This window comes from Lynx canadensis, chromosome F2, assembly GCF_007474595.2.
Source record: "Lynx canadensis isolate LIC74 chromosome F2, mLynCan4.pri.v2, whole genome shotgun sequence".
Classification (NCBI taxonomy): domain Eukaryota; kingdom Metazoa; phylum Chordata; class Mammalia; order Carnivora; family Felidae; genus Lynx; species Lynx canadensis.
In genome coordinates, this window is record NC_044320.2 from 76,987,791 (window position 1) to 77,008,875 (window position 21,085).

At 44.2% G+C, this 21,085-nt stretch overlaps 1 protein-coding gene across 2 annotated transcripts in view; it reads left to right on the forward strand.

The window, feature by feature from the left end:
* The window catches only part of ATP6V1H (ATPase H+ transporting V1 subunit H), a 113,440-nt gene that overhangs the window by 67,373 nt on the left and 24,982 nt on the right, over positions 1–21,085 (forward strand). For both annotated transcript variants that reach the window (XM_030304562.1, XM_030304563.1), the window contains 2 exons: positions 428–529; positions 17,459–17,572. In XM_030304562.1, the coding sequence (XP_030160422.1) occupies positions 428–529; positions 17,459–17,572 (216 nt within the window). The remainder of the gene's footprint in view (positions 1–427; positions 530–17,458; positions 17,573–21,085) is intronic.

Below are 21,085 nucleotides of genomic sequence, written 5' to 3' on the forward strand. Positions count from 1 at the left end.
GGCGCACATTCCGTCTTGATCGCAGCTTCGAGTAACTTCTTCATACCGACGAAAGGCTTACAGATGTTTAACTTTCAGAATAAAGTTGTCAAGGATTCAGTGGTTGTCGTGTATTAACTCACCATTAACTCAGTGTAGTTGTCTGTCTTGAGAGAGCAGAGGAGGGAGTTCCTGGTATTTTAGGAATTGGGTGAGGTATGCATCGTGAATCTGAAAGTACCCTGTTACATATGTATAAAAGCTGAAACCGCAAACTTACGTGTGATTTATTATGTGTAGTGCATTGTGCATAATAGTAAGATCTGTAGAAAATACGACTATATTTATAAATGCCTGTTTTCAGGAGATACTTGCATTATACCTGTGCTCTGTTGTGCTGTATGGAACAGCTAGAAGTCAATCTCTCTTTGGATTACATGTATTTCAGAATTTTGACAAAACTTCTGGAGGTGTCCGATGACCCACAAGTCTTAGCTGTCGCTGCTCATGATGTTGGAGAATATGTGCGGCATTATCCACGAGGCAAACGGTAAGGGAAAAGCCATTAACTAGTGTTTCCTGCAACATTCAGCTTAAAATCCTAACTAATGTGCTTACCTTAAAGTAGACTAGTTTAGCAGAGTGCTAATGGAGTAAGGGAAATCAAGATGGCCATAATATGGGGCATCATGATAAACCTTGTTAAAAACGGGTAGTATAAAAGTATCCGTACAACTGTAATACTACTGTGTAGTGGCCAGCAGAGGTCACATTAGAAATTTTATGTTCAGGATTTTCTTTGGTTTTTATAATTGACATTTTTTTTTTACGTTTATTTATTATTGAGACACTGAGAGACACAGAGCGTGAGCAGGGGAGGGGTAGAGAGAGAGGGAGACACAGAATCTGAAGCAGGCTCCAGGCTCTGAGCTGTCAGCACAGAGCCCGACGTGGGGCTGGAACTCACGAACTGGGAGATCATGACCTGAGCCGAAGTCGGATGCTTAACCGACTGAGCCACCCAGGCGCCCCGGTGTGTATGATTTTAATTCAATAGCCATTTTGTGTCTGCTGGTTATTTTTCGACTACTACCAGTAGCTGCAGAGCTGATGAGACATTATTATTGAACTTGTCAGATTCACAGTGTTGAAGAAAATATAGCAGCCGTAAAGAAAAGTTATAATAGATGTTATAGAAGTATGTTTTCCATAGTATTGAAAAGAGAGGAATTCATGTGGGAGGAGACAGATAAGGCTTTACAGAGGAAATGATGCTGGCTACATAATTTAAGATCACTTAGACACATTAACAAAGAAAAGACAGGCTTTTGGGGGGAATGTGAGAAATTAAGGTACCAACATTATATCAAGGGAGAAAACTTTAAACAATATACGAGGGCTGTTTGATGTTATGTGGAAAAGCGGAAATGCATAGGCCTTGGTTTGAATTATTGCTCTTTTGCTTGCGAATTGGTTTCCTAATCTATAAAATTGGGGTGGTAGTCATATTTCTTTCTCATGAGGCTGATGTGAGGACTGAATGAGTTAACCCGGTACAGAGATGAATAGTGCCAGTAGGTACATGGTCAGTACTCATTAAGTGTTAGCTGCTTTCATTACTGTTATCGTTAGCATTTTACATTCGTCAAAGCTATCTATAATGAGACATAGAACAGTGCTTATCTTATTTATCACAAAACAGTGTCCTGTGGGCCCAGAACGTCTTAGAATGTGAGCAGAAATTGACAAGAGCCACAGATGCGATTGCATACCTTAACATTCCGCAATTACTTCCCAGCTTCCTCTTTTTCCTTGTAGTGCATAAATATTTAAATCTTTTTTTTTAAAATAATTTTTTGAAGTTTATATGTTTTGAGAGAGACAGAGTGGGGGAGGGGCAGAGAACGAGGGGGAGAGAGAGAACCCCAAGCTCTTCTGGAGGGTAAATGAGAGAAGAATTAGGCGTGTGTGTGGAAACACCTCAGGATATTGGTACTTACCCTAGGGAAAGTGGGACATTATTTAGCGTAGCTCCTGGAGTACTCGGCATTTGAACTGCAGAATGTTTTCCTTCTGACCCAGCAAACCCTTGTGACTTGCGTAGGACTTGATTTCAGGCGGACTTCAGAGGCAGACGGCATAGGTGTGGCGGATGCAGAAGTCTGTGTGGTAAAGCTCTCCGTTGCATTTTTCAGTTGTGTGATTGTATTCTTCGGCTCCAGGGTCGCTGCTTGGTTCCATTTATAAGTTCTGTTTCTTTATTGTCCTTTCGTTCGTGTGTTATTTTCCTAGTTTTGTTCTGTTGTCTGTGTTCTCTTTCATTTCATTAAGCTTCTGTAAGATGATTATTTTGATCCTTTGTCAGGCAAATTTTAGATATATCTTTCTATGGGATTAGAAACTATTCGTTGCCTTTGGTAGTGTTAGACTTACCTAATTCCTTGTGGTCTGTGTAGCCTTGCATTGATGTCTGTGCATTTGAAGGAGCTAATACCTCTTCAGTCTTTAAAGACCATTTTCACCAGTTAATGGCCTCTTCTCTGTCTGGGTTAACGGATGGGATTACCTCTGGAATCACATTTGTGCTGGGTCAGAGCGGGTTATGCGCGGCGATGGGTCTGCAGCGGGGTCCACGGTTGGCAGGTTGGTTGGTCTTCAGGTGTCTGGGACTGTCTCCAGTCCCTTGTTCAGTAGGGTAGTGCTGGGACAAGGTCCACTTCAGGCTCCGTGGCTGCGTCCGTAGTCAGCTGTCCTCTCACCAGGTGTGTGGATGGGTGCACCTCCTGCCAGGTCCCAGGAGGGGACCAGTCCCTGGTCACTGGTGGGTCCCTGGGTGGGCAGGATAGGCCCGGGGCCGTGGCTGAGAGGGGCTAGAACCAAGCTCCAGGGCTATTTCCGGTTTCCTGGCTGCGACTGAAGTCTGCGTACTTCGCGTCGGAGGCACGGATGGGCATTTGTGCCACCAGGTCCCTCGGGTGGGTTGGACTACTCCCTGACTTTGGCTGGAGGAACTGGGGCCGAGTTTAGGACCGTTTCAGGGTCTCCTGAGGCACAGAGGTGAGTGTCCCCCCACCAGGTCCCTATGTCGGCAGGACTGCTTGTGACTGCAGCTTGGAGGGACTCGAACCTAGTTTAGGACCCTTTCAGGATCTCGGGGGTGCAGGTGGGTTACTGCTCACGGACTGACTGGGAAGGGCTGGAGCTGAGTCTAGGCCTTTTCAGGATCTCTGGGAGCATTGTCAGACGTCTCCTGCTGGGTCCCTGAGACTGGCTGGCCTGCTGGTAGACTACTTCTGTGATAGGGATAAAGCCACCTATAGGACCCTTCAGAATCTTTAGGACCCTTCAGAATCTTTAGGGGTGCAGCCTGCAGTCTCCTGCTGGGTCTCTGTGCCAGCACGAATCTTTGGGGACTGGCCAGGATGGGCTGGAGACCAGTTACCGTGCCCTTTCAGAATTCGACAGAATCTGTTGGGTCCCAGCAGGTCCCAGACCTCAGCAGAGAGGGGCTGAAGCCTGTTGAAGAGCTATTTCAGATCCACACAAGTGGGACTGAGGTTTGCGTGCCTGTTAGCTGACGGACAGGTAGGTGTGACTCCTCCAGGGTCCCTTGGCGTATTTTGTTGGTGGCAGAACCAAAGCCAGTGGGACTGTAGCAGAATTTTCAGGGTACAGAGCTGTTTCTGGGCCTGTGGCTAGGACCACAGTCAGTGAGTGAGCTGCCTGGGTGTGAGCCTGCCTTCTCAGAATGTTTTTCCTGAGTTGGAGAGTGCACCAGATAGCATCCCGAAGTTCCCATGAAGGTGCTTTTTCCATGGTCGGATGCCAAATTATTGCTGTTGAAGAGGGGAGATGCATTTGAAGGATGTCTTTTATTCAGCCATCTTGCAGACGTCATTCCTATAGCCCATCTCTGCAAGTTTTACAGCAGTGCTCTTGTCCTTCTTGTCACTTGACCCTTCTAGACCGAAGCTTTGCATGCATTTAGTCACTGACTGGAAAGTGGTGAAGTTAGCGCTGCTGGGCTGGGACACATGGATTTGGTAGCAGTGGAAAGGTAACAACCTTAGCACCTGCAAACAGAAAAATACCTCATTCCCCAGAGACACAGGGGAGGGAGAATGTTAATCTTTATTTTTCAGTGAATTTTCCCTAGAGCTTTCCTCCTGAAGATCTGTGAACCGTTGCACACTTTATGTTTAATTGACTGCTGCGTCTGTCATCTACCTCCAGGGAGCGCTGTCACGATTTGATGGCCATTCCCTTTAGCCTTTTTGAGAAACCTATTGGAAACGAAAGGGATAATAAGAGGTTTTGCACCTCCCAAGCAAAATACCTGTCAGTAGCTCTTTATGTCGATCCCTCAGCCTCCCTCAGCCATTCCAAGGGGCAGATAAATGTCACCCATCTGCTACCAGAGATAAGTAGGTCAGTCTTTCCTAAAACCAGGAGTAGACTCAGCCATTTGACTTGAACTGAGACCCCTAAGGTTTATCATCCATCTGGGAAGCCACCCGAGGGCACCATCAACTTCTGCCTTCACCTGGTCCCCGCCTCACCACCACCGCCGATGAAGATCTCTTTGGGTGGCCCAACAATTGTAAACACTTTCTTTGCAGAGGCCATGAGTATCAACCCCTGGTGTTATACTTCCTGTATGAAGGCCAGGCATTAACTTGCTTCCCTTCCCAAAACTTACACATTAGGGGTAGTCATAAGGAGCCTTTTATTTAAGGAAACGCTACCAGTTGATCCTGTGGTTCTTATATGAATGTGGAGATTTCTATTAAAAGGAGCTACCTTTGCTGATACAGTAGAGTTTCCCAAAAAGAAGTGATCAGTGATACCGTGTGCCTTAACACTGGAAGACACTCAAGTTACCTTCAACTCATTGGCCAAGTTAGGTGACAGAATTGCTCTAGACTTCCTTCTTGAGCCGAAGAAGAATCTGCACATTTTTAATGTATCCATTTGTACCTGGTTTAATGCCAAGTATAAAGGTCAATACAGAAACTTAAGGGGAAAGCCATTGAATTTTAAGTAGACCTTGGTGCTTTATTGTATTTTTTCAGCTGGTTAGGCCTAGGACCTTGGGGGACATGGATAAGATCAGTAGTGCAAGGTTGGCTTTTTTTCTGGTGCTATTTGATCTCTGCTTACATCAGCCGGATTATTCGCAGTGACCAGTGGAGTGACGTATTCAGGTAAACTTGCCAGAAAACAAGATGATGTAGAAATAAGGGTATATGCGGGGAGATATTTATCTCACCTTTCTGCCCTTCTTGCATATTGAGGCACTGAATGCCCTTTTCAAATAGATGTCTTCCTAGGAACAAAGGATGCTTACTGTCCATTATGAGAGTTGTGGGTTCCCTAAGTTCAAGGTTCCTCTTCTTTACACTGTGTGTGCAGGGCTCATTTAGCTCTCTTCAGGTTTTCTTACGGAAATTGTGGCTTGGGGAACCAGCACAAAGTGCTAATATTCTTACTGCTGCTGTTACCGTGAGTAACAAACTATCAGTCTCTGACCCAGGAGTCTCATGTCTTCTACCCGCATTTATGAAACTGTGACAGCTTTACTTGCTTGCAAGTGGGATGAGAGCCAAGACCTTTTGTAGTTCTTAACACTGTGATATTAAGAACTATCTAACATTAATACCATTTAAAAATAGCCTATTATGAAAAAATTGAGGATCTTTAGATAAGATAAAGACAAATGTTACTCATATATATATACACACACATATATATACATATATATACATATATACATATATACACATATATGTACATATACATATACGCACATATATACACATATATATGTAGATATATGTGTGTGTGTGTGTGTGTGTGTGTGTGTGTGTGTGTGTATACATATATGTATATATATATAGCTAACAGCCAAGGTCCCTAGCCCATCTAAGATATGTTTTATGTGAAAAACAGATGATACATGGATCCTTCCTAGATATGTCACTGGGCTTATTTATAGTACTCTTGGAAAGGGAAGCTAAAAGGCAAATGTAGATATATCCTCATTCTAAAATCATAAAGGTGGTGAAAAACTTAAGAACTTAACCTTCTTACGGTAGCAAGTTGTTACCACCAGCTAGTGTTTCAAATGTGTCTTATGGATACACTGTTTTTTTTTAAAAATTTTTTTTTTTTAACGTTTATTTATTTTTGGGACAGAGAGAGACAGAGCATGAACGGGGGAGGGGCAGAGAGAGAGGGAGACACAGAATCGGAAACGGGCCCCAGGCTCCGAGCCGTCAGCCCAGAGCCCGACGCGGGGCTCGAACTCCCGGACCGCGAGATCGTGACCTGGCTGAAGTCGGACGCTTAACCGACTGCGCCACCCAGGCGCCCCGGATACACTGTTTTTACACAACATCTACTGCTCTCCCAAGCCTGTTAGGCCTTCACATAATCCGTCGCTGCCATATCCCTGCTTTTCTCCCTTTCCTACTGTCTGCCTGGTGAGGGATTATCTCGCACCCCAGGCTTGACCTTCTTCAGGCTGCGTTATCGCTGGTGGTATCCACTGTATCCCTCCTCAGTGCTGAAACGCTACCTAAGAGTCTTTTTTTTTTGCCTGAAACTCCGGCACGCTACTGTTTCTCGCTGTCCTTCCAGTGGCTTTCATGGACCCACGGACTAGTATATATGTTCTCTCTTGAAGCCCCTCACCAGTATATCTCAGAGTAACTTCATTTCTGTACGGTTTTCTGCTCCCTCTTCTTTGAGATATATTTTCAAAGTATTTTCTTCTTATCACAGAGCTCCTGAAGACTCTCATTCTCTTTGAATCTGCTTGAAAAAATGTAGCACTCTCTCTCTGTGAAGTCATTCCCACATCTTCCCACATGGGAGTGTTTCTCAAACTTAATAAATAGCCAGTGGGTTAGCAGACCCATAATTTGAAACAAATATTTTAAAAATTAATCATTACTCAAAAAATCTAATTCACGTTTGAATTACTGGTAACTCTTTGGTGCCAGTTATAGACATTATTTTGTGTGTGATCTTTTTACTGAGGTATCGATAACAATGCTTGAATCATACACACTTTCTCTATGCACTTTCTTATTTTTTATTGCTACTAAATTTGAAAAACTGTTAACTCACTGCAGTAAGTTGGCAGGAATGGCTTCAACAGTTTAAAGTCTCTTGAAGATAGTTCTGGATATTCAGATCGTATGTGGATTCAGACTTCTCACTGAAGTCTGCTTTAATAGTTCGTGTACCAAGTTGACCGGCCCATCCCGTGTAAAAGCAGGGAAATGGAATGTTGCCATGTGTGAGACAGAGACAAAACAACTTTGTGGCTGCATCTGGCCATATAAAAGTATTTCTTTAAACTCCGTTGTAGCTTGTGGATGTGGTTTTTAACTGTAGTTCTCATTGTTTTCCTCCATGAATAAAATAAAAACATTAAGATTTGGAAAAAATTCAAACTTTCAGGGATGTATCCATTTTTACCACAATGCGGTCACCCTGAAAAGTTACGTTGGTATCTCAGATTTGACGTTGATATTTTTATTCGTGTTTTTAACCTATTCAAGATGACGACTGCATCGCTAAGTGACTTAGAATAATGGAAAAGGATCTTTACTGGTGTCGTCGCTAAAAATACTGTCTTATGCGTCACATACTGAGGAAACCAATGGTGATCATTCCCTACTACGTAAGGAAAAATCATGCCAGCAAGGAAATTGAGTAAGTTCTTTCCAAAATACAAAAGACGTGCTTCCGTTTAGAAAGGCAGTCTTAAGCGCCCCGTGTTTTTCTTCACTCAGTGGTTGTAACTTGATCAAATTCACACTTGTCTTTTTAACACTAACAAGATCAGTAGGCACGTTGTTGTTCCAAGGCAGTAGTCAAATCCCTTTCTCCACGGAGCAGTAACTCTCCCTGCTGCACATAACTAGTCCCCTGTCAGTGGTGAGCCCATGAACTTCGTGTCCCGATTATGCCCTCCAAAGATATCTTTGGAGTATCTCCTCCGTACGTGCACGGTACCCGTGCTAAGCTAATGGGCACCACAGACATCAGCACAGAATTACACAGTGGTTAAGTGCACAGGCTAAACTTGTCTGCTTAGGTTCAAGTCCCAGCTCTGCCACGTGATAACTCTGCAACTGTGGCGTGTCATATAGCCTCCGTGTGCCTCAGTTTCCTTATCTGTAAATGCGAAGACCAAATGAGTACATATGTAATGCACTTAGAACAGCACTCAGCACATAGTAATGAGTACTGTTTAGGTGTTTGATAAAGTAGTGAAATGGGTAATTTTGTCCAGTTGTTAAAAGCATCTGCAGTCCTGCATGATAGCAGTTTCAACTGACTCTTGAACAACACTGGTTTGAGTTGTGTGGGTCCACTTAAATGTATTTTATCTTACGATTTTCTTTCAACGTTTATTTATTTTTGGGACAGAGAGAGACAGAGCATGAACGGGGGAGGGGCAGAGAGAGAGGGAGACACAGAATCGGAAGCAGGCTCCAGGCTCCGAGCCGTCAGCCCAGAGCCCGACGCGGGGCTCGAACTCGCGGAGCGCGAGATCGTGACCTGGCCGAAGTCGGACGCTTAACCGACTGCGCCACCCAGGCGCCCCAATCTTACGATTTTCTTAACGTTTCCTTTTCTTTAACTTTGTTGTAAGAATACGGCATGTGATATAACATACAAAATATGTGCTCGTTGACTGTTATTAGTAAGACTTCCAGTCAGCCATAGGCTATGAGCAGTTACGTTATGGGGAATCAAAAGTGGTATGTTGATTTTTAACCGTGTGGGGCGTTGGGTGTGCAAGCCTCCCCCGGCCCCGTGTTTCAAGGCTCAGCTGTACTCTTCTCCACTATGTGGTTTTGACATCATGTGATTTTAAACATTACAAAGAAAGGAAATGTGGCTTTCTCTGAGAACAGGATGTTCTTTGTGGTGGACTTTTTTCCTTTGGCGGGTTTCTTAGGAATGACTCGCACCCTTCATCACACAGCAGGAATGTCAGAACGTTGTCTCATTTTGAACTTTGTCCCTTTCTCCATCTCACACGGTAAAATCAATCAGTCGACAAGGTTTCGTATCGGAAACGTTTTGGAGGCGACAGGTGAATGTACTGCTGGTCCAGTGATAAGTATTTCGGTACTAAATACCCCATTTCCTGCCTGTCATTTTCTTTCATCACACTCAGATTTGTCTTTCCAAGCACATTTACAGACGATATTCAAAATGGGGTCCTGTTCGCTGTTGTTTTACATATTTGTTGTTATTTTCCCGACTCCTTTTTGTAGCCTAAAGAAACCCTTCTGATTCAATAGCTTGTTTTTGGAAATTTGGGTGCAGAGCACAACATAACAGTAATTCCCCTCCCCAGCTGCAAAGTTAATAATTGTTGTCGATAAACGGAAATAGCATGAAAAGTAAGGGCCCAAGTGAATTTGCCCTGTCAACTGTGCCTGCCAGTTCAGTTCTTGTAAAGGGTCCACAGAAACAAACACAGCTTCTTAACCTTATTTTTCAAATGTGTATGATGGGGTACGAATAAAACTGTTCCAGCGCTTTGTCCTCAGAGGGCACCAGGCCACCGGTGGCCCTGACGGACGCCCAGAAATCACACTTCGATGACTAGAGCCCGAGAGTTGCTCCCGGGAGAGCGTGCCCCTTTGCCTGCAGAACTCGGTGGCACGAGTGGGGGCTAGTGCGATTGCTCCGACCAGCAGAACATCGCACGGCATGCCCTCCTGGGGCTTGTGCCAGCGCACCCCCCACCCCTGCCTGGCATGCCGCAGCGAACACGTCTCTTTCTTTTCCTTTAAGGAGTGCGGCATCTGAACGGTCTTCCTAGGGGCGCCTGGGTGGCTCAGTCGGTTGGGCGTCCGACTTCGGCTCAGGTTACGATCTCGCGGTCCGTGAGTTCGAGCCCCGCGTCGGGCTCTGGGCTGATGGCTCGGAGCCTGGAGCCTGCTTCCGATTCTGTGTCTCCCTCTCTCTCTGCCCCTCCCCCGCTCATGCTCTGTCTGTCTCTCTCTCTCTCTCTCTCAGAAATGAATAAACGTTAAAAAAATAAATAAAAAATAAATAAATGAACAGTCTTCCTATATCCGAGGAAGTTCCCGCCGTCCAAGGCACGTGCTCCCCTTCACTGTAGAGGATAAAGGTGCCAGCAGTGTGCTCTCCTAAACTCCTTTGCTTCCGGCCACATGCCTCCGGCCTAGCCCAGCCGACCCGATCCCCCTGCCCCGGACTTCCAGCAGGAGTGAGGGCTGGAGGGCAGTGGGGATAAGCAGGCATCGCCTCCGGGCAGCCGCCGTGGCCAGGCCCCACGAGGAGGGAGGCAGCAGCACCCGGTGTCTGGGTGCCCGCGGTGTGAACGTAGGCTCCTGCGCCTTGCCCGGGTAGCACACTTGCCGGGCTGCTACTTTGGTAGCCTGATTGCGATTCAGTGTGGACGAGCCTTCACGCTTGGCTCCCCAGCCTTCCGAGCCGTAGCTGCCTCTCAGGGAATTCTTTCACTGTTTTACCTAGGTAGTCAAGTTTCTGTGTCTGCAAGTAGAAATACTGACTGATGGAGGAGTTCTTTTCTTAATCTGGCGAGCCAGTACGCTGCCATTAAAACAGAACACAAAAACGTGTCCGATTTTCTGTGCACAGACCAGTGTCCCGTACGTGTACTCATTCTGTGGCATCTTCCAGTGTGTGCATAGAGATAACCTGGTTGTGTCCCCCCGCCCCACCGGACTGTGAACTCGGAAAAAGAGAAACTCTGTCCGACGAGGCATGTTGTTCACCACGCAGTAGGGCATAGTAAATTTGAGAGAAAGAGCTACCAAAAGCATTCCTTATTCTTTTAAAATGCACACTTCTGTATGAGGTAAGTATCTGTATTTTTCTTCGTACAAAGCCTAACATGGCACATACGAATAAAAATTAGTAACTTGTTCTGAGGGTGGCATTAACTTCTTATCAGTAAGACCCAATTAATTTTTCTCTTCTAACTGAGAATTATCACGAAAAGTAACATTCTTCCTATAGGAAACTTGAAAAAGACAGAAAAGAATAATAAAGAAAAAACAGTACTGCAGCCCTGAGGTAAAAATAATGGTTTATTTATTTTTGTTTTTTTTTTTTTTCCCTCCGTGCATACATTTTTCTCCCAAAATGTTGATTATAATATCTCTTGTGACCTATTTTTATTCATTTTTTTTGTACTTCCCATCGACAAATTTTTAAAAATATAAATAATGCTACCTATAGATAAAAGTGTTCCAATTTGCTCAAATCTTACTAGTGGCTATTTGATATGTTTCCAGCTTTTCATTATTATAAAAACACAGCGAACGTCTTTGCAAACATTTCTGATTATTTCCTTTTTTTCTAGTCCCTTAAATACATTCCATGAGAGAAAGTATGTAAGTACTTCTGAGATCTTAAAAACATTATTAAATGTAGGGCAATTCGGGCTCCAAGCAGCCGCATGTGAGAATAGTGTCTTTACCACCCTCTCAGCAGCAATGAATGTATTCATTTCTCTTTAAACTCTCACAGGGGAAACTGGTACCTGGTGCTTTTCAATTTGTATTTTGATTGCTTATGTGATTTATAGGGAATTTAGTTGCCACATTTACAGCAGACATTTTAAAAGTTTGCAGTCTACAGTATTATTCTATTCATAAGATTTTTATCATGTATGTTTCAGTTACCATATATTGAAATTCATTAATTCACTAGGCATTAATGTTTTACATTCCATTGAAAACCTTTGTGGTTTCTCTCACTACTTTTATGCTTAGAAAGAACTTGCCCATTCAGAAGTCTGGTAAATATTTTCCTGTATTATTTTTGTTTTTAAAAATGTTACGGGGAAAAAACTAGAATAATACAAAACAGTGAACAGAATAGTGATTTCTGTGCCATTAAACTTGTAGACTCTAGAGGGTGTATTGTTACATGGACGTGAGAGTACCTACTTGCGTGTAAATGAAATCATACATGCAGCTTAACCATTTTTAGAATATGTTGTGGAATCATAATATGTTATAATGTGTTACAGTGTGATATGATTTCATTAGCCACGAATTGAATGCTAAACAGTAGAATCCTTACCAGGGTCTTTTATGTGACTATGTTAAATATTACAGAATTACATTGAGAAGACAAAGACCTTTACGACAAACAAAAATGGTTCTGTGCTTTTTAGGATTTTTAAAGCTTACTCTAAAATTGCGTTTCTGTGTTTCACCGGCTGGTACATTCCTTAAAAGTTCTTAACCAGTACTGAGCTTGTTAACCATGTATTGTAATATTCTAGGTCTTTAAAGCCTAACATGCTACCAACTCAACTTGTTTGGAAATACAGTTAGCAAGTTTTTCCCTATTAGGCAATAGCTTATAAACAAAGTGCTCGGATCTAGTTCTAAATCAAATCATTTAAATATCCTGTCTTTTTAATGATGTCTTGTGTTAATATATTAACTGGGAATCCTCTTTTCTCACCATTTTTTTTCACGCATCGGAGATTTTGGACATCCTGTAAAATCTGAAAGGAATTGGTGTTTCAGTTAAATTTAGAAGATGGGAAATGTCTGTCTCTTTTATAGCAGTGAGTTTCAGTGGAGTGGAGGTTGTCTGTCCACTCTGTGAGACCTGTTGGAATTTCCAGAGTGGAGGGCAGTAACGTTTATGGTTTGAAAATGATACAATAATATAATATGAATACTTAATAATATATATGCTTAATAATATAATATGAATACTATGAAATAATATAATAAATGTAATAATGTACATCATTAAAAGCCAAAGTCTTCAAAATTTACTTGCTACTGGTAATATGAGAAGATAGTATAAAGGGGCAAGGGTTTAAAATGTCAAAAAACCACTTTACAGAGGGGTAGGCGGCACATTTGCTGTGAGGATTACATGAGGTAAAGACTGTGAAGTGTTAGCAAGCTGACACCTGTAACAATGTTACTGTTGTTGTTATAAATGGTATATGATCTCTGTTTTTTAAATCCATCATATTTCACATACAATATGGCAACTTTCTGAGATTATATTTACTCACATACAGTTGATCCTCGTTTTTTATGCATTCTGTATTTGTGAATTTGCCTATTGGTTAAAATTTATTTATAATCCCCAAATACTCATGCTTTCGAGATCATCTGTGGACGTGTGCAGAGCAGAGGAACGAACGTTTGAGTTGCTGGACGCACAGCTAGGCAAACAAGGCGATAACTCTGCCTTCTTGTCTTAGCTCTTGTGCTGTAAGCCGGTGTCCTTGGGATTTGTTTAGTGTCATGTATTTTGCATTTTTGTGCTTTTTGTTGGTGATTTCACTGTGTGAAATGACCCCCGAGCATCGTGCTGACGTGCTGTTCAGTGTTGCTAAGTACAAGAAGGCTGTGATGTGCCTTATGGAGGAAGTACATACGTTAGATAAGCTTCATTCGGGCAGGAGTTTTAGCGCTGTTGGCTGTGAGTTCAGTGTTAGTGAGTCAACAACGTAGGTTAAATCAGTTGTCTTCAAACAGAAACATGTAAAACAAGGCTTTGTATCGACAGGTTGATAAGACTGTCGTGACCAGAGGCTTGCAGGAACGTATTCCTGTATTTCCCCTAGGAGTCTCAGTGTTCACTAAATCAGGGTTCATGGTGACTTTAAGAGAACACAACTACCATAAATAATGAGAGTCGGCTGTATTTTCTGTGTTGGAGGTATCCAGAGGGGGCCCGGTAAAGAATTCCTTTCCTACTTGCCTGAATTCCAAGCTATTTGAGATACTTGACAACGGAGATAACAGATAGAGGCCAAACTAGAATCTTCACCGATAAAGTCACTTTTGGAGAATGTGCTGTGCCTTCCTGGTACTGAACCCATTAACCCCGGGGGGCACTGGACGGCGTGGAAGAGAAAAGAGGGAGCGGATGAGTGTCTCAGAGTCCTGCTTCCAAACTCTCGAAGCACGGAAGTCCCTCTGAGAGGGGTACGCAAGGGCAGGGGCAGACGGGGCTGTTGGGTTAAACAGCAGGACAGAGAAGCCGGCCCTGCCAGCCCCCCCAAAGTGGCTCATCCGTACCCACACAGATCGTGCAGCTGAGTAGGCAGTTTGCAGTGAAGTAAGAATGGCTTTGGATCTGTCCCCCCAAACCCCTTTGAAACTTACTCTGTGATGATAGTCTTTCCATGCCTTTGGATGAAAGCCTAGGTGGGTTGCAGTCCTTTCCTCCTCATGCCGAGATGACAGCCCCGTGATCGTTTTAAATCACGGAAAGCGTTTCGTTGAAGACATTTAGCAGTCCTTCTCGCTGCGTACTCACACGAAGGACGTCTCTCTTTGCGATGCCCTCAGCAGGTACAGGCCCACAGTCCCACCTCTTCCTGGCTCTGTTTCCCTGAGCTTACCTGCCGTTGCCTCAGTCTTCCTGAGGCCGGTGAGCGGAGAAGGTGGAGGCGACGGGGAGGAGCGGGGGGGGGGGGGGTTTCTTGCTTGCTGTTATTGATGGCTGCTTTATGTTCTCCCCCCTGCTGGATGTCTGAAGCTGGTAATTCCTCTTGGGGGCACTTTTTTGGGTTCGTTGGAGGCCCCTTTTCTGGGCCACCCACCGCAGCCCCTGTAGTTGGGCCGAGCCGCCGTGAGCTTCCTCCGGCTCGTGGTGCCACTCAAACTTCTTGACACCCCAGGCTCTGGGAACGTCGGCCGATCCTGACACAGCCCCCTCTTTGCTGCTGTGGGTTACTGTGACCTCTCGGGCTCATGCCGCTGTCAGGCACCAGGCCACCGTCCTCCCTGCCTCTGAGTGTGGTGTGCTTGGCGTGGGGTTGGAAGCCGTCAGCACCTTTTTCTTTTCTGCAGGGCAGGGACCCGCCTCGGGGCCCGTCACGTTCTATAGAACACTCAAAAATCACCCTTCCCCTCCTTGGATCCTTTAATGCTGGAAATAGAATTTAATCCCTAAGGGGATTAAAAATCACTAGAGTTCTTTATAAATTCTGTATGTGACGTTCTCTCACGGTTTCCCGTTAGTGTCTCATATCTGTGGATTTGGCATCTCAACAGCTACTGAGGCAGAGGAGCTCGTATTATTATTGTCATCTTATACATGTATACGTATCAGTTTCAGCAGTTCCAAAAAATTAGCCTGGTTACAAAGACGTCAGGTAAACTCATGCCCGCTTAAGTCATCAGAGTAGGCAGGTCCGTATTTTGCAGCGCGGCAGTGGGGGAGTCTTGCGCGTATGTGAGAAGAAGGCACGTTGGGCCTTGTGACTCTCTTCTTCTTCAGTGTTACTCTTGACTTGCGTATTTCTCTTTTAAATCTCCGTTCTCTGTGGTTTATCCCGATGGCACAGCTCTTGGAAGAGTTCATCATGGGAGGTGCAGAGATGACAAGCCGGCAGGTAGTGAGTGCTGTGTAAATGTTTGCTACTATAATTGTTTGGAATTCTAGTAACAGTGTGCTAGAGCAGTTGAGGGAGGGTTGTCTTCAGGCACTTTGGCTGCAGTAAAGGCCTCTGTTTTTTGAAGGCTTACCGGTCCTTTAGTGATGTCATTTGGAGAAAAATAAACTGGGTGATAATAGACATTGTTATTAATGTAGTGCGTATTAATAAAATGTAATAATATGGCTAATAGATGTTTGACGAGGGCCTTCTGTCTTGAGCCCTTTGGAACAGAGGGTAAGCAAAACCACGCATAGATTTGCCTTTCATGGATCTTCTTGTATAATGAGGGAGACACATGTAATATTTTAAAAAGTCATTCAGGTACACAATTGCAGCTCATGAATACAATGGAAGGAAGATACAAAGTGCCACGAAAAGGGCATATTTGGGGGATTAAAGTGGAGAAAGAGAAGGCTTCTTTGAGGAAGGAACAGTTGAGGCAAGATCTGAAAGACGAATAGAAGTTATGTGTCATATGAAGTGGGAAAACTTCTGGGAGAGAAAGCAGCATGTGCTACGGCCCTGTGGCTGAAGGACCTGAAAGTAGGTCAAGGGAGTCTGTGCAGAGAGCACAGGTAGGCGACCGTGCTCTGTGAGGCACTTGGACAGGAAGTCCAGCCCAGACTGTGAAGAACCCAGTCAGCCATTGTTTTGTTTTTAATCAGGGCAAGTGACAATTCAGATTTTTGGCAAGGTCACTTTGACCACAGTGAGGAGAATAGGTTGAAGGGGAACAGCCCCTGCGTCCTCATCACCCTCACCGTGATCACTGTCATCATCATCATAGCAGCAGACATGGGCTTACTGTATTGCAGGGACCTGGGCTTTACGGCCTTTGGGCTTAATACCATACCGTAGAGGAAGTGTCCGGGTTCCCGTCGTTTGCCAGGAAGGGATTGACTAGATTAAATGACTCAGCGGAACATATCTGAGAAAGAGCAGAGCTGATGCTAGATAAAGTGATGTGTTAGAGCAGAGGACCTGACACATGACAAGCGATTAATGTTCGGTTATAATTATACTGTTCTTTCCCCCTCGATGTCAATACATTTTTCAAAAGAGATGTTTTAAAAAGGAAGTATAAAAAGGTATACAGATAAAAGCCGCTCTCTCACGCTTGCCCCATCCGCCCATCCTCGGGACCGTCTTCCTCTGCCAGAGTTCCTAGTGCCTTATCGCCGACTGTGTGTGGAGGTGCTGCTCTCCACCGACGGTGAGGCTGCGGGCTCCACGTTGCCGTGTGGACGTAGGAGCCCCCACAGCTGTCCCCGCAGCCACACCCTCGCAACAGCACACAGAACCTCTTTCTGTTCACGAAGCGAATCGCGTCTTCACTTCATTTTTGCATCTGTGGTGACCGGGGGTTTCCTGGTGGTAGGGGACACAGCGACAGAAAGCAGTGTCGGCTGGCAGTCATCTGGGTGCCCTTGACAGTAGGAATTTCCTCCTCTGTTTCACTGGCCAGGACATCACGTGGCATGTCGCATCATCGTAAGAGAGGGCGGCTGTCTTAAAGATGAGTCTTTCTCAGGAAATTCACATGGCTTCCTCCAGGTGCGTTTTAACCCCGTGTTCCCTGCTGTCTGCATCTGAGCTGTCTCCCAGCGGCCGGTGGACTTGATATTGACCTGACACGGGTGCAGACCCTAGATGGTGTTTAGTATACCGGTTTTAAGCAAGCCACGAATACCGGCAACGAAGAAGTTGTAACACTCGGCAGCTTAGAAAACGGTGATCGAGAACAGGCTGCGAGATACCCGGGTAGATGAGATGTGCCTGGATTAGGAAACGAGGCTGACAGCCGGATTCACCAGTGGGAATTTAAGAGAGAATATCTTGGAATATGTTGAACCTGTGATTCAGGGAAAAAAAAAAAGTTTTAAAGACGCGTGTTGGTTTACTTACCATATTGTAACTTTCCTCTTTAAAGTCCCTTGTCCCTTTGCTACACGGGCCTTCTGCTGGCTGACAGCGGGAGCTGGGACGTAATTGCCGCATCTTCACCAAGTGCCTTCCGTTCCGCAGGGTTATCGAGCAGCTTGGCGGGAAGCAGCTGGTAATGAACCACATGCACCATGAGGACCAGCAGGTTCGCTACAACGCTCTTCTGGCCGTGCAGAAACTCATGGTGCACAACTGGTACGTGCTGGCTTTTTCTTCCCCCTCCCCCACCAAGCCGCAGCATCTCGCTTGCACCTTGCAAAGTTCTTACGCGAACGCTCTGATGAATGATGGCTTTTTAAATCAGCACTTTTGATCAAATACCTAGAAATATGTTTCGGCCGTCGAGGGCAACGACGTCATTTTTAAGAGAGCAACTGCGTTGATGTTCTCAAAAAATGAGCATTCAAAGTACTAATATCAAAAACACTTGCAGAGGTAACTAAAAGGACCTTCGCGGCTTGAGCGAATCAGTCTTTTTTGGAGTTGAGGGGAATCCGGTTGGATTACTGATCAGAGGCTTTACAATTTCACATGGCTTAACTCTTTAGAATATGGTTAACCTGAACAGTTTTACGTTCACGTGAAAACACTAAGATTCAGCTCTCACATTTCACTCATTATAGCCTTTTGCTTTTGAAATAACCACAGTCATGTTTTTCTCTCATTAGTTTTTACTTTTCAAATAAAAATCGTTGACCTTTTTGTACCCACTTAAGATAGACCGGAGAGTGACTGTTAAGATAGAACGGTGAGCCATTGGTGTCCGTGATGGAACCTACCAGAATTCCCTTTGCCATGGCTAATTTTAGCTGCGGGTTGGGTGTGTAGTGCCTTCAGTGCTCTACTGAACAGTTCACATACCTCTCTGTTCTCCACCATTTGGAAGGATGCTCTGGTGGTAGACTTCCGTTAAGGCTCTGTGAACAAATACACGTTCCCTCTTACTGACGGTAATGGTACGAGTACGTTCAAAGGAAAGAATGAAAGGTGCATTGGTAGGTGTGCATTTGAGAGATGCAGGGGAACACAGTATAGGGGACCGTCCGGGAGCGCTGCTGTGGCATCTTATTTTACGTATTATGATCTCACCACTGAAGCACTTTTCTCATAAATACTGACACACATGTATGCGTTCTTTCAACGATTCTTTTGAGCACTTACTTTGTACCCTGTTACGTTAAATGCCGGGCTATGGATATGATGGAGGTAGGTGCAACTTACCTGGATAGAGATGGATAGAGAAGGCCTCTGGGAGTAGGCCAGAACAGCTAGGCTGACACTGTCGTGATAAGGAACCAGCCATGCAAGCCAAGTTATTAGGGGCAAGCACTTCAGGTAGAGGGAATGAGAGGGGAACCAGCCCTCGGCTTCTTTAAGAGCAGTGCCTGGAGACGTCCTTGGTTGTCTGGAGACAAAACGGGGGTGCTGATGCTACTTGTACAAGTTGCTAGAGGCCAGCCGTGCCGCTTAACGTCCTGTAATGCACGGACAGGCCCCCGCAGCAAAGAAGCGTCCTGCCTGCCGCGTTAACAGCACCAAGCTGGAGAGACTGTAGTTGGGAGTGGTGTGAGGGCCGGCATGGGGAAAAAATGGGCAAGGCGAGATTGCCAGGGAACCGGTCACGTAGGGGCCTGTAGGCCACCATTTGACTCTTTCATAAGACGAGTGGAAAGCCATTGATGACAGTATTTGGTTTATGTTTTAAAAAGATCTCTGAGGCTACTCTCTAGTGAATGGATTGTGGAGGGGTAAGTGTTGAAAGCAAAGAACCGTTTTAGTGGTTCTCACTGCGGTTGAGAGTAGAGATGGCCGGTGGCTTGGATCGGAACACTGAAAGTTGAGATGACAAGTAGTAGGTGACCTTGGATAGAGGTCAGAGCCCGTGCTGGCGGCACTTGATGGACTGGAAGCATTTTTACTTGTTTTTATATCCTCGGCTCAAGAAGAAAGGGATCAAAGCAGAGGGCACTCAGAAATGGTTTTTATCTAATATTTAGCAGGAGGAAAAAACTTTTCAAGTCTGTCAGTAAAAAACAGAACATTAGACTGATTTTCTCTCCTTGTTTCACTTTACCATGAGCCCCGTTTTCAACACAAATGAATTACTTAGTAGTTTTGTATCTCTTGGTTGGTACCTCTTTCTCGAAATTGAAGAATGTTGGCATTTAGTAGAGTTCAAGGCTGTTGCAGCCAGCACACTTATATTTGTCTTGTGTGAAACACACTTTCATTTTCCCTTTTTGTTGATATTAGGGTTGCTGAAGTATAATTCCTGTTTTGTTAATAAAAAAATTCATCAAAATTTTTTTTTAATGTTTCTTCATTTTTGAGAGAGAGAGAGAGAGAGACAGAGCATGAGCGGGGAGGGGTAGAGAGAGAGGGAGACACGGAATCCGAAGCAGGCTCCAGGCTCCGAGCTGTCAGCACAGAGCCTGACACGGGGCTCGAACTCACAAACTGCGAGATCATGACCTGAGCCGAAGTTGGACGCTTAACTGACTAAGCCACCAGGCTCCCCTAAAAGAATTTCGTTGTAATAGTTCTTCCTGATGAAGTATTTATTGTTGGGTTTAGCTTTTTTTTTTTTTTTTTTTTAAATGTGTATTTCTGATGTGGGAGAAAAGAGGGGTGTGAGATAAAATGACCTTTTTTCTTTGCCAGTGGAGGAAATTTTTTGGTTGAGAATTTTTGTTGTTTCAGGGTTCATGCATTGAAGGTGATTCATTTGCAATTGGAATATTTCCTTGAGTTTAGGAACTTGATTTAGTTTCTTGTTACATTTTTCAACGCATGATTACAAAAGAAAAAGTAAACATCTTTATAGTTAGACACTGGTTTCTTAGCTCTCTGACTAGCTGATGAGCAAATATCCTTTTCCCCCCTAATTATGTGCTAAGCTCTTGTAGCTTTGTTTTAATTATGGTAAATCTCCTTGAACGGAGAAGCTTAATGTCAATATTTTCTTACACTTTCTCTTTAAAGAAATTTCCATATGAAGAGAAATTTTGTTGTGACATGTGTATCTCCATGTCTCTTTGTGCTAGAGAATGAAAATTGCTCAAGTAAATAGCAGTTTATTTAGAATATCAGATTAACGTGAGATCGAGTAGAATGCAATTTGGAAAGTCAATCTTCTGCAGAGGGTACCTTCAAACGTGAAAAGGATTTTGAATCTGTATCTTTATGCAGGTATATCCAGTTTGCCTTATTAAGTCGTGCTGGCAGAGACTGCCTTTCAACTTGCCTAAAGTAGACCCCCCCCCCCCCCCCCCCAATATGGTACTCGTGTGCTAAACATGTCTGCTGATTGAATGTTACAAAATTTTCTTGGAATTGTTTATTCTCACATCAAAGACAAACATGAAAACAATTGCCTTTGTTTCCTCTTAGCATTTTATTGGTTTTACTTAAAATGAGTTTCTGTAAATGATTATGTTGGTACTATATAGTGAAATAAACTAGCTGAAAATATTTAAAATATAGTCATAGATTTAAAAGTGGGAGGAAAGTCTGCCTCAGTGGTAACAGCAGCAGCCTCTCATGCCATTTTCGCATGCTTCTCTGGACTTGTTGTTTTGTTCCTGGGCCACACTTTGAGATTCCCAGCACACTCTGGATTTTCTTGTACTCGTCTACCCGAAATGATTTTCAGATTTCTTAAATACTGCATTACTCCGTAAAGCTTCTGTTTATGAGTCTCAGTCATAA